This window comes from Dasypus novemcinctus, chromosome 4, assembly GCF_030445035.2.
Source record: "Dasypus novemcinctus isolate mDasNov1 chromosome 4, mDasNov1.1.hap2, whole genome shotgun sequence".
In the NCBI taxonomy this organism is placed as follows: Eukaryota; Metazoa; Chordata; class Mammalia; order Cingulata; family Dasypodidae; genus Dasypus; species Dasypus novemcinctus.
This window is the reverse complement of record NC_080676.1, coordinates 76,663,695-76,677,805: the sequence shown is the minus strand read 5'-3', so window position 1 is coordinate 76,677,805 and position 14,111 is coordinate 76,663,695. Positions and strand designations below refer to the sequence as shown.

General features: G+C 48.3%; 1 protein-coding gene across 3 annotated transcripts in view; it reads right to left on the bottom strand.

The window, feature by feature from the left end:
* The window catches only part of MYLK (myosin light chain kinase), a 344,455-nt gene that overhangs the window by 52,897 nt on the left and 277,447 nt on the right, over positions 1–14,111 (bottom strand). For all 3 annotated transcript variants that reach the window (XM_023590948.3, XM_023590949.3, XM_012528021.4), the window contains one exon: positions 6,449–6,535. In XM_023590948.3, coding sequence (XP_023446716.2) covers positions 6,449–6,535 — 87 coding nt within the window. The remainder of the gene's footprint in view (positions 1–6,448; positions 6,536–14,111) is intronic.

Genomic DNA, 14,111 nt, shown 5'->3' with positions numbered 1-14,111 from the left:
CTTTCTGCCCTTGGAGGGAGGAAGTCAGTACTCTGCAGAGGTTTCCAGACTTCTCCATCTGAAGGCACATGAGTGCCTCTTTCCCCCGACACCTGTAAATCAGCAGGGCAAAGAGAATGGAGAAAACATTAGGAAGATGTTTACAGAGCCTGAAGGCGGGTCTCACAGAGTCAAAGGGGCCTGAGATCATGGAAAGCAAAGGGAGAACTGGAGAACTAGTGTTAACGGGCTCTGGTATATGGAGGTCCCTGGGTCTTGGACTGTCTGGGGACATTTCCCTTTTTAGGTAGATAACTTAAAATAGACATCAAACCCTTCCCAGTTTCTAAAATCAGCCTCTACCAAAGGCTCCTGGTGGGGGCTCAGGCTCGGTTAGGTGTGCAGCGAGCACCTACCCCATAAGCTGTAACAGAGCAGAGGGAGGGCAGCAGGAGTCCTGAAGATGGAAGAGTGAATCTGACTGCTCCTCACTGGGACAGGTTCTAGGCCCTGGGGGATTTGGCCCCCTCCTCCGGGCATACACGTTTTGGTCCAGCCCTTTCTAATGTGATCTACAGACTTGTGGAGCAATATTGGTCATTCTTCCAGAATTAACATCTCTGGACAAAGTTCTACAACCTCCTCATAGCAAAGGCTGTCACATAAAAAGATACCAGGTGAACACTGCTCCTCTTGTTATTGCAAACACCCATCCCTAAACCTGCAGCACCCAGAATGTCGGATGGTTGTTGAAAGAGGCAGCCCAGCATGGCCAGGTCAGCAGTTCTGGCACTTCTGGATTGGTGTCATCCTGCCATTTAACTGGGTATGTGAGACACAGGGAGGGCTGGGGAAGGAGCTGGAACTGGCAGCCCAGTGGGTGAGGTCATGGGGTCTCAGATGTAGTGGAGAGGGGTGGCACTATCACTCCCCATCGACAGACACTTTGGTTGGGAGTACTTGGGAGTTGGTGCTAACTTTCAGAGACATTCATGGAAATAGCCCAGCCTCTCTCCCAGGGCCCCACGTCTTTCACTGCCACATCCTGAGCCCTTCAGCATTTTCCTCCAGTCCCTTGAACCCTATCAGTATTTAACATTATCTATGACCTGGAGAAGATGTTTAAAAGAAAAATGTGACACTGGTGAAACCCTTCATGAAAACTGGACACCGCTCTTGATACGCAAGGATGCTTTCAAATGGACATGACTTTTGGTTTCAGAAAAAGACATGTAGGAAAGCCAAGGGAAAGATATCTAGAAGCACTGTAATCTACAATGGATGGTCCATTGTGGCAACTGAAGCCAAAGCTACCAACATCAGAGACGAAGCTCAAGCCAAGGCCAGGCATGGAATACAAAGGGATGTTTCACCAGCATCATCCCCAAATCACAGAACCGTGGTGGAGACAGGGACCGTTAAAGCATGGAACTCTTAAATTGATTTGAAAAATCAAATATTTATTATATATCTACTTAGAGGCCAGGCTCTTGGCTGGGCTCTGAAGTTTCAGAGATGGAGGGGACCTGGTTCCTGCCCTCAAGCTGTAAAAGCCCCCAGACGGATGCTCCTATAGCTCTCTTCTAGAAGACCATCAGCAATACAGATGCAGAGAAGGAATCCCTGAGGCTGGTCTCCAACTGGTGCTGCCTCATCTCTGTTTTCCAAAAACATTTCTTAAGCCCCACTGAGGCTTCCCTCACACCGAGTCCTCAAGAACTTCCCACCATTGGGATCCCTTCCAGGTGAAACACCCCAACCCCAGTCCTTGGTCTTAAGAACCCTTCTATGTAAACTAAAGCACGCCTGCCGCTGCTTCAGACCCCTTCACACAACAGATGAGGTGAAGGAGAGTCAGGCAGCCTCACCTGAACTGGATCACTCAAAAGCCTCCCATTGAATGATATGATGTTAGGGCTGAAAGAGGCCACTTGAAAGATGAGGAAGCTAAGGTCTACAGTGACAAAGGGCTTTGACCGAAGCCACATATTTAGTTAGTGGCAGAAGCAAGGCTTTGGACTCCTAGTTTCTGGTCCAGGGCTTCCTTGCCATGCCTCGTACCTGAGCATTGCCCAGAACTGGTCATAGTAAATCGGTATCTAGAGGTACAATAAAGGGCATTATTGGGACAACTGACAAACATCGAATATGGACTGTAGATTAGATAATATTATTGGCTCAATGTTAAATGTCCTGATTTTAATAATTACACTATAGTTATGTTCTTAGGAGATACAGAATGAGATATCAGAGGTAAAGGGCATAACATCTCCAATTTATTCTTAAGTGGCATATATACACACATATAAAGGGTATACAAGAGTTCCTTGTCCTCTTCTTACAACTTTTCTGTAAATGTGAAATGATATAAAAATCAAATTATCGAAAAAAGTTCCCATGGAGAGGCATGTGGCAATGGCCCTGACAGTCTCAAGGTCTGGGGAAGACGCCGGCTGCCTGCCTCTTCTCCCCCCAGCTCTAATGGCAGTCAGAGCCCTGCGGGTGTGGTCAGCCAGTCCTTACCTCCTCCTGCTGTCCCTACAGTGGCATCGGGGGAGGTGGGAAGCCACCTAAGCTGTGCTTTGTAAGATGAAGCAGCGGTGTTACGGCGGCAGGAATAAATCAGGGTTGGACGCACAGCTCCACACTTTACTAGCTGTGAGACCCCGGGCAGGAAAATTTAGTTCTCTAAGGCTCAGTTGTGCTCATCTGTAACATGGGAGGAACAACTCCTTGAAGCAAGGCTGTGTGAGACTTGCCTGAAGTGACAGAGCCTGAGCACCTCACGTGATGCCTGTTGCGTCTTGTTTCACGTGCCTAGCAGCTGCCCCGGGAGCCAGAAGCCGTCACCGCATTCATCCGAGCACTTATGCAGTTGGTCCTCCCAACCCCTGCCCTCAATGGTAGCATTTTTCTCCCACCACACCACGTTCCCCACCTCCTTCCTAACCTGGTCCAGAGTTTCTCTCATGCCGAAATCATCCCAAACTGCCCATCCCCCCTCCAGCACTTGCATATTTGTCTGTTTCTTCTCATCCTACTTCACGTGGTGGGGTGGGGCGATCTGGCTTTTCCTACTCCCTGGTCAGGGCTTTCTCACAGCACTGTGCATGTGCACCCGACACCCCTCTGACACGACTGGGTGTCCTAGCCAGGGAGAGGAGGGTGCACAGAGAGGGATCTAGCCATGATCTGATCCGACAAGAAAATCACTTGGCCTTCCCTTGGTCACTGGCAGGGAAGATAGATTTCCTGGTTAGATTAGGTCCTTGTCAGCCCTTGACATAAATGAACACACAGACACAGCCAGAGCACTCAGGGACTGGGCGGCCTTACTAAGAGAAAAGGCAAGTTGCACAGATACATAGATGGCCTGATTCCATTTCTAGGCAAAAAAAAGAAATCTAACCAACGTGTCTGCATATGCATATATATATGTAAATACACAGCAAAAAGTAATTGTCAATCTATTTGGGGAGGTGAGTGAACTAGGGGTAGATGAAGGAGGACTTCCACTTTGTACTTGGTGTATTTCTATACTGTTTAAATTGTTTAAACAAAAATGCACTCATGTATAACTTGTGCAATTAATAAAATATTAAAAAACTATCCTCCAAAGTGAGAAAAGAACTGGGGGTGTAGACCTAAAATGTCCCATTCGTTTCTTATATCTGGGCAACCATCCTCTCAGGAACCTATCAAGAAGGAAGCTCTATGGAGACTTCTAGGCACCCAGGGAGCTCTGCAGGTTTCTGAAGGACATGCGCACACATGTACAAGCAGGTGGAAGGGCCACCACAATCACCCTGCTAATGCTTTCAGCAGCCCAGAGGGTAACAGATTGGGGGTGGTGCGGGGTTTGGTGGATGGGCAAGCAAAGGGCTACACAGTGGATGTTACTGTAATGGAAAGAACACATTCCCATTCTTTTGGGGTTAAGATATCTGCAAAGCCAACATGGCGCTCTCTGTGCAGATAAAAGCAGAGTGAAATTCCCCATCGGCAGAACTACTGGGACTTAATCCAGTTGTGAATTTGTTTTCTAATGAGATGAAGCACTTTCTGCTAGTCCTGCCTCTCCCCATCTAAGCAGTGATGTGCACTGAGCCCCCATCCCCGTTCCCTCTTCAGGGAGGCTTCTAGCCTCCACATTTTTAGTATATTGCTCCCTCCCTAGAGAGTGGTGAAGGGTGGCTGAGAGACTCTGAGGACCCTGGCATAAGAGGGACCTTGAAAGCAGTTCCACACTGACAGAAGCAGTAGAGACCCCTTCCACTTTTCAAACCAGGCCTGCAGGAAGCACCCGGCTTCCCTCTCCAACAGCTGCCTTCCACCTGGACTGCACACTGGAATGGCCTGGGGAGCTTAAACAAATGCTGAAGCTTATACCCTAACCCCAGATATTCTGATTTAATTGCTCTGAGGTGCAGCCTCATGCCTGCTCATTTTCTCCAGCTTGCTTTCTCCTTCATAGGAGCTGACCCCATCTCATTTCCCTCAGGATATGCCAGAGCCCAGGACAGGAGGCTGCTAACCCCTCTCATTTCAACCACCGTGCCTCCTGCTTCTGCCCCCAGGAGAGATGAACCACCATGTCAGACCCTGAGTCACAATCCCTGCGCTCTTCTGTGATCCCTCCATCCTTTCTACTCATATTCTCCCACAGCTCATACAGCATGGACCCAAATCATCCTTTTGAAAAATAAAGGGTTAACCTGTTCTTACTAGGTTTTTTAAAGAATGGTTTATGTGTTGCCACTAACTTATTAAACATCCACTCCTGATGATCTGAGGCTCTCTACTTTGGTTAATCATCCATGAGAAACTTCGATTCTAATTTGGCTGCCCTGAAATGCTGAAGGGTGAGTCTCCCCAACAGCCTGGCTGGTATATGTTCAAGGAACCCAAATTCATCACTAGGAAGGTAAATAAGTGACTGAAAGAAAAGAAAAGAAGAAGAAAGAAAGAAAAAAAAAGGATGTGGCAAAGCAATGCTTTGCAATGGAAAAGAGAAGTTGCCTTTGAATTAATCAGTTAGCTGGATCAATTACTTTTCTCTATTAAGAGACTGTCATTTTTTAAAACATAGAAAGTATTGGGGATATTTAAGCACCTCTACACCCCCTGTTAAAATGGGGGCTTTCAAAGCAAAGGTCTGCTAACAAAAGTAAGACCAGTCAGTAGGGGAAGCCAGGGCTGCACTGAGCCTTCTGTGGGCTCTAGGTACTTTTGCCTTCATGGGCCTCTTCCTCCATAAAAAAATATCAAAAATGGTATTTTATGATTGCATTGATATAAAGATGAATATATTACTATTAATATAAGTTAATTTTAAAAAATTCTTTTGACCTCAAATTTCACTTTTTTCTTTTCATTTTAAGAGAAATTCAAACATTTTTGTGAACCCCTAAAAAGTATTATGGACAGTAGGCCCTGTGCTAAATGGGTAAGTCAGCCCAAGGGGGAAACAGGGATCCAAAAGCTGTCTAAGTCACAAGAGAAGCCCCTTTCTGTCCTGGCTATTTATACCACAATCGCAATGTGATTCCAAGAGACTAAGAAGGGCATCTATGAGCCAGGCTCTGCCACCCATTCTGAAAGCCTAGTCTAGGCCCACAGGCACCTTCCGATGGCCGAGGGAGGATAAGCTGCAGGCACGCAATCATGACACTTGGAAGGAAGACCGCCAATGGCAGAAGGGGGTGCCTAGTGTCATGGGAGTTCACAGGGGGAGAGAGAGACTTCAGTGAGTCAGAGATGACCTCAGGGATGAGGTGGGCTTTTGCCAGGTAGAAGGTGATGGGGAGGTATTCCACGGAAGAGGCACTGCAGCCAAGGCCTGAAGAAAGGCGCACAGGGGACGGTGCAGTGTGTGTGAGGAGCTCTGCTGGGCTGGAGTATAAAGGAGGAAGAAAGGTGTTGGGGGTAGAGCTCAGTAAGAGAGGCCAAGGGCAGGCCACGCACTGGACATGTGCACCTGCATGGGAGGTGTGTCCAGGGCAGTAAGGTGTGAGCCGTTCACTCAGGTGCAGGGGAGGAGTCTGTGTGGGATTTGGTAGGCCTGGGGACCACTGGGTATTTTCATCCAGGAGTGATGGGATCAGAGCTACAATTCAGAAAGGTCTACCTGGGGAATGGAGAAATGAGGAGAAGCTCTCACAGGAGTCTTAGTGAGACGTGAAAAGGCTGAGTGAGGCTAAAGGTGGAAACGGGTCGGAGACAGACAGGAGAAGCGTGCAGCCCTACCCAGGCTACGTTGACGTTGAAGAGAGAAGAGAAGGAGGGGAGATGCAGGCAAAGACCACTGACTCAGTCACCAGGAGCTCACGGAATACTTTGGAGCAGCAGAGCGAGCAAGGGAACTAAGTCAAGACGAGTGACCAGGAAGTGGGACCTCTGATGCCACCCCTCCCTCAGTCCTCGGGTTCCTTACCCTGCCTTTGCATGGTAAAACAGAAAGATAACTTACTCTCAGTTCCTAGCACAGGGGTAAGAGTGGTCTTGGGCCGACGGGATTTCATCTCCGGGGCCTTGGCATTCTCATTGGCGGGAGCATCTGGAACAAAACAGGTAGCAACAAGTATCATCAGCAGCTGTCCGACGAAAGAAACAGAGGGGGCGCCTCAGTCAAATCCCATCTCAATAAAGGTTTAAGTCTGTCTCCATCCTCCTGCCCCTCAGTGACCACTGAGCAGAATGGAGCCTGTGGCCATGGCACCGGCATCCACAAGTGCACCAAAGAAGGACAGTCTGCTCACTGGGTCTTGTAAATCAGGGTGAGGGCACAGTCACCCTGGCAAGAGGGAGGGACAGGCTATCCTGGGAGTTAGTTAGAGCTTTCCCTCTGCAGCAGGTACTTGTCCCAGAAACAGCATCACTTAGGATAGATGGCAGAGCTGGGGCAGAATCGTCCCCTCTGCTCCCCCCTCCCATATCTTTTTTCCTCATTGGCCTTGACAGTTCAGGATAAACATTCTGGATTTCCAAAAGCCAGCTGTGTAGTGAGAGGCCTTGTGTCCAGAGAAGGAGCAAACAGGGTTCCTGCACTTGGGGTCCCCATCTGGAGGGGGCTTGCGGCCTCTGACCTCTCAGATGTCCTGAGATGGGCACCACCAGGCCGACCTCCATCCCGATCAGAACACGGCACCCTCATGAGACTGAGCCTTGGCCCCACCTCGGGGGGCTTCTGTTCTCCTTCCCCAAAGCAGACCTGGTGTGAGTGCACAAGCCCTCGGGCCCCAACCCACTTTCCTCTTTCAGGTTAATGGAAAGATATGCGTGTGAGGCCAAAGGAAACCCTCCCTTATCAGGGCAGTAGGAAATGTCCCTGCCTCATTCTGGGTGGAATGGTGGAAAAGGCCTCACTGGGCCCTGCCTGAGGAGACAGACTTTAGGAAGTTGTGGGGAAATGGCCTGGGCACTTGGATAAGGAGCTGGCTGAACTGCTATCACTGGGCTCCAAAGTTTTCACTGGCTTTCCTCCCCCTAGGAACATTCTTTGGGGATAGTACTAGGAGGGAGCCTCCCCCTTGGACCCCCCCTTCCTGTCCATCCTTTTCCTGCTCCTGAAGAGAGGAAGCTCAGAGGGAGGAAGGGGGGGACTTTCCAGCTGAGGCTTCAGCCACATTCCTGTGGCTTAGCTGGGGAGGAAGGGCATCTCACTGTCCCCGCCTCCCAGAAGGGATGTGCTGGCAGCCAAGACAGATGCCTGGGGCTCTGGGGTGGGCATGGGCAGCACAGAATGGGGGCACTGGGGACACACACCTCCCCAGCACATGGACCCGCAGAGCACCCTTGCGGATGTATTTCTCCTTTCATGTGAGGTGTCCGTCCTCCCAAGCCCTGCTACAGGATGTGCATCTGCCCCTATAAATTCCTCCACACACCACTGCTTCTGAGGCCTAAATGTCAGTCAGGCTTCCTCCCTAGCCTGATGCCTGCCCACTCTTCCTCACCCAGGTAATCCAGGGCCAGAGACCCCGGGCAGGCACCACTCAGGGCAAGTCAGAAGCAGACAGGGGTCCTGTTAAGAGCATCCAGGGCTGTGCTATGAGTGCCCCCCGCCCCACCATGAAGACCTCCAAAAGCCATACCCTTGTAACTGCATGAACGATTAAGTGTGTATTTAAGCAGAACTTCCCAGCAGTATATGACAGGGGAGGGAGCGAAGGAACCAAGCTGCAGAAGACTTTTAAGCTGCACTTGACAACCCAGCCCCTTGCCCACTCCTCCAGTACCTGTAATCCTTTTCCAGCCACCTTCCTCAAGAGCAAAGGAGCCCCAGATGGCGAGTCAGCGATCCCACCATCTACAGCTGACAATGCTGAGCCCGGGTCCTGGCTCTCAGAGGGCCGCGCCCCCAGAGCACTAGGCTCCCAGGGAGGAGCACAGACTATGAGAGGCAGACGACTCTGCTCTCTCACAATGGGCATTTTCTCCAGGGATAATGGCCATTCTTACTGCGGAAAATCCTCAGTGTGTATTTATTTGCCAAGCTCTGTGGTTCTCAACCTTGGCTGCACACTAGAAGCACCCGTGCCTAGGAACCTCACCATACAGATCCGGATTTAATTGGTCTGGGCTGGTGCCTGGGTGTCAATAGGTTCTAGAAGCTCCACAGATGACTGTATTGTACAGTCAGGGCAGGGTTGAAAATTCCTACTCTCTCTCCTCAAGCTCTGTGTATATGGGTGGGTGGCACAGGGAGGGTCTCAGGGACCATTAGGGACTATTCCATGAAACAGAAAAACCTGTCAGTGCTCCCCCTTGATATCTGGGTACATTTGCATGCTATAAACCTAGTTTATAAACTGCGGTGAGTCTAGAACCCAACTGGTCCTGCCCCCTCTTCCCTTTCTTCAAGACCAGCAGTTCTGACAGTCACCAATGACAGTTTTAAAAAAGTGTGCCATCAACATTGTGAACAGAATTAACAGTGCTGAATTATGTATTTGAATATGATTAAAAGAGGGAATTTTAGGTTGTATATATGTTCCTAGAATAAAAATAAAAAAATAAAAACTGAAAAAAAAACCAAACAAACCCAAAAAACCCGTAGGACTGTGCAGCACAAACAGTGGGCCCTATTGTAACTGACGGACTATGGTTACTGGTGCAGGGATAAAAGTGTCCTTTCATGAATGGTAGCAATGTACTACACCGGTGCAGGGCGGTAATAATAGGGTGGTATATGGCAACTCTGTATTTTATGCATGAATTTTCTGAGAACCTATAACTTTTCTAATTAAAAGAAAAACAGGAAATTTTAAAAAAAGAGTTATTTTCTCCATTTTTAAGGAAGGGGAAGTGGAAGGTAAGCATTACACACCATTCTGAGTTTCTTGGCTTTAGCATTCTCTTTACCACCTTTCTCCTGGGGAGTTCTGGAGTATAAGAGGAAAGAGTTGAAAAAGGAGGATCAAGGTTGTTGTGCTGATGTGTACACTGAGGCACAAGCAAGAAAAGGATGAGAGGCCCAGTTTCTCTGGGCTCCTGAGAGAAGGGAGGCAGGGACAGAGATTTCTTCTTTCCTCATGGGATTGTACTGGGCTAAGCACCACCAGAGACAAGGGTTCTAATTTTGGCTTTGTCATCAGCAATCTTTGAAACTTGGGCAAATGATTTAAACTGCCCTGTGTCTCTGTTTCCACATCTGCACAAAGGGACTGACACATTTTTTTCTAGCTCACAACATTTTGAGGCTCAAGGGAGAGAAAGGAGACATCTCTTAGTTCATCCCCCCTGTTAACCACATGCCCTTGCCCCTTTCTGAACCTGGTTTAAAATTCTCCACCTCTGTGACCAGCTCCTATCCGAATGTTCCCGGCGCTTGGGTGCTGGTTTTCACTGCATCTGCAAGTCTACTGCCGTGATGCTCTGGAGCCTGGTTTTGAGATGTTCCATGCATCTTATCTCTCCATCTGACCCTGAGAAAGGGGCTCAGGTTTCCCTTTCAAAGGAGGTACACCCCCAGACTGGGAGCCCCACAGGGGAGGGCCTGAGCCCCTCCTCCCCCTAGAGCCTGCCCCCCTCAAGTGCCAGTGCCACGTGGTCCAGCCAGGAAGACTGCGCGAGACCTCCGTGAGAACCACGGCAAGAGTGGGCTGGGATGATCACCCGTTTAATCAAAACCAGCTTTGTGCTCACACGGCTGCCCAGGGGATAAAAATAATAGCAGCAAAAAAATTCAAGAGCAGCTTTTATTTTCTGTCTATTTTAATCATTTTGCAATGAAATTGAGCTCCATTTCTAGATCTGGGCCCCAGGGCTCGAGTCCTTTGCTGGCCTGGTTGTGGGGGAGGAAGACGGAGGTGTGGGGAAGTGGGGGGCCTCCACACCGGGAGGAAAACTTATCCTTATATGGGCAGTGCATCTCCCCTTCCACTCCTGGGCTTTCTGCACTCAATTCCTCCAGGGCAGAGTTGTGTTTTTTTTTTTTTTGTCTCCCCCAAGAGGTTGTTTGGTTCCCTGGGTTCTTACCCTAGGCGGAGGGAATGAGGTCTTTGGAGACTGCTGGGATGGGGCCCCAGTTTCCAGGAGCCCCATGTGAGGGCAGGGAGGCTGCACTTCAGCCTCTCCTGGGATGACCCATTCCTCTTTGCTTGTCACTTTCTCAACATGCTAGCATAATATAGAGATTTCAAGTCAGGAACCTCAAGCTACTTTCTGGATCTATTTAGTGACTATGAATCCTTGGGCAAGTTTCTGAATTTTTCTGAGCCTGACTTTCCCCACTAGGAAAATGGGAATAACACCACCTCAGTAGAAGCATTAAGAAGGAGTGAATGAGATGGAAACTAATAGCTGACATTTACTGGGTACGTATCATGTGCCTTGCACTATGCTCATACGCTTGTATCAGGTTGAACCATAGACATTTGCCCATATGCAAGTATTTGTGACATACAAAAATGGCAATTTTATTTAGTTCAACCTCATGCACGTTAACTGCCTGTAACAATGCAAAGAACAAATGTGGTGTGAATAAAACCACTTGTAAAAAATAATTTAAAAAAAAAAGAATAAATGTGAAAGCAGTAACAGGCTTATGAGTTCCTGAGGCCACAACTGAGGCCAGCAGAGGGAGGGCAGGTCAAAATCAGCTCAGCGACAACCAGAACTGCCTGGTGGCCATCATGACCATGGACCGGAGCCCAGGTTTGGGTCTGAGCCCCCACCAGCTAGTTATCAGCTGGATGACCCTGAGCAAGCAACTCAGACTCTGTATGTCTCAAAGCAGGCTTTTGGGACTATTGCTCCCATAAAACTGTCTCCTCAAGGCCAGCAATGACCTCTGTATTGCCAAATCCAGTGGCCAATGCTCAAGTCCATCTTACTCTATCCAGCAGCAGCAGAGGATGCATTGATCAGATAATTTCTTTCTTCTTGAAATTCTCATCATTTGGATTCTGGGACACCCCCTCTCTTGGATTTCTTCTCATCTCACTGGCCAATCCAATCCTTCTCAGTCTTCTTCCACCCCCCTCCACCTTCCCATCTTCATCCACATCCATGCCTAGGGATCTCATCCAGTCCCGGGGCATTAGATGGCCTCGATACGCAGATGACCCCCCATGCCCTACCTCCAGCCCTGACCTCCCTGGTCGACTCCAGATTCATCCAAACACCTATGTGACATGCCAGGGTCAGTGTCTAATGGGCATCTTAAACATCAGAGGCACAAAAGTCTTGATTGTTGCCCGGCCCTTCATTCTGATTCCAGTCTATGGTCTATGCTCCCCGTGAAAACTGAGTCACCTGTGACTTACCCTTCTCTCAATTAATCAGAAAGTCCTATCACCTCTATCATCAAAATATGTCATGTATTTGATCATGCCCCATCTCTTGTATCACTCCAGAGTCTAAACCAGCATTTTCTCTTACCTAAGCTGTCATCGTAGCCACATCGGACTGGTCCCTCCCTCTGCTCTCCCTCTTACCCATCCTCTATCTAGTCACCACCCTTTAAACATGTAATTGGCTCCCAACTGCAGTGCTCTCCCATCCCACTTAGAATGAAGTCTGGCTTCTACTTGGATGGCCTCACAGACCTGGTCCTTGGTCCTCTTCAATCTCCTCTCCTACTGCTCTGCCCCTGGCCCCCTAACTCCTCCTGGAATACCTCAGTCATGGTCTCATCTCAGCACCTTGTTCTTGCTGTTACTGCTTCCCTCTTACTTTTGGGGTGCCCTAACCTTACCTCCTTCAAGTTTCTTCAAAGATCTCTTCCTTACAGAGACCTACAACAACCTCTCTATACACAGCATCCTCTCCCCCTTTGCCCTGCTGTACTTTCTTCACAGCACGTAGCATTACTTGAGATTCTGTGACAGATCTTTTCATCTGTATTATTGTCTCTACCCCACTAGTACATAGGACCCTTGAGAACAGGAAGGAACTTTCTGTTTTGTTGACTGCTTCTAACTCCAGCCCCTAGAACAGTGCCTGGCACAGAACAGGAACTCAAATATTTGTTGAGTGGAATGGATGCCCACTGGAGCGTCCTCTTACCATAAACACACATGACCCTGCATGGTCACGAAGCCCTTGATCTCACTGGTAGCTGGCAGTGCTCAAGCTGAGGCCAGGCACTCTTGGCCAGGGAGGTTGGGGAAGGGAGACCTGCACTGGGAAGGGCTGGGCGAGCTAGGGAGGAGGCTAAGGTCTCTTCTGACTCCTCTTTTAGGAATTTGTTTCTAAGAGGGCCCTTGCTTTCTCATCCCTCACTTAGGTCTGAAAGGAAATGGGTCACTAAGGGCAGATGCACAGAAGGACTTCCCAGCAGGGAAAGCTATTAACAAGGGAAATTCGGATCTCTAGGAGAACCTTGGTAATTCACTATGCAGGAAGGCAGTGTGGGTCATGGGATGGATGCAGGCTTCTGGACCAGGCCCGCCTGGGTTCAAATCCTGACATGGTGATTCACATTGTAATGCACTGTGCAGAGTAGCAGAAGGTCATGGGCTTTGGAATCAGAGGTATTTGGGCTCAAACACTGGATCTACCACCTACTGCCTGTGTGGTCTGGGAAGGCTAGTGGCTCTCGCTGAACTCTTATTTTCTCATTGAGAAAGAGACCCTGCCCAATTGTTGTAGAAACTAAAAATGCAAAATGCCTAAGTCTCTGGCCATGGCAGGCACTGAAGGTCAGTTCTTTCTCCTCCTGTGTGATTTTCTAGCAAGCTCTTACCCATTCAAGGCTTTGGTTCCCTTCCATGTGGTGCAAATTGACGGCTGCCTTCTGTCAAGCTTGGAAAGCAGTACAAAAAAAAGTATGCAAAAGCACCCTTTTTCTCAGGAAAGAGACCCAACAGCATGATTAAAACAGGCAGATTTGCTGCAGAATAAAGGCTACCTCCCTTTACCTTTACTACTAGAAGGGAACAGTAGCCTACTAAAAGGATACAGAACTGCCAATGAACCAAAGTCATATTTATGAGGTCTTGAAATATATCATTTTGCTGGCCATAGATGTATTGTCTTTTTTTTTTTCTACAAGGTGCAAGTTTCTTTCTTCTTTTAAAAAAAATTTTTTATTGTGGTAACATATATATAACATAATATTCCCCATTTTAATCACTTTCAAGTATATAATTCAGTGCACAACAATGGTCTTAATAGTGTTTGGTGCAGGCAAATAGTGAACGACTATCAGGGGTGGGACTGCTCCCTGGGAGAGATGCAGGACTGGTCCTCCCAGAGGTCAGGGATGGAGAGACCCCACACAACTGGACTTGGAAATTCTGTTACCGGTACCCCTTAGGGCAAATATTTCTTCAAAATATTTGATTCATGAGTCCTTCTGAGAATTTGATTAAAAACCAAATTTAATCAAATTAAATGCTCTACTCCACATACACAATTTTGCCTATAATTTCAAAGGGTGTCCAGACCCCTTGGGATCTCTAAGTGAAATATTATTACCTTGGAGAGTGGGGAGAGCTGAGAGAGTTAAGAGAGCACTAAAAGAATAAAGGCAGGGAATGTATTCAGCTGGGGTGGCACACAGGAAGTAAAAGTGCTGAAAGGTGACTGGAGAACAGTTAAGACTATGAGTTCTTTTCTATTTGCCTGGATGGAAAAATAAAGCTAATGGGACAAGAAGCCACCCACTATGCAGGATACTAACATAG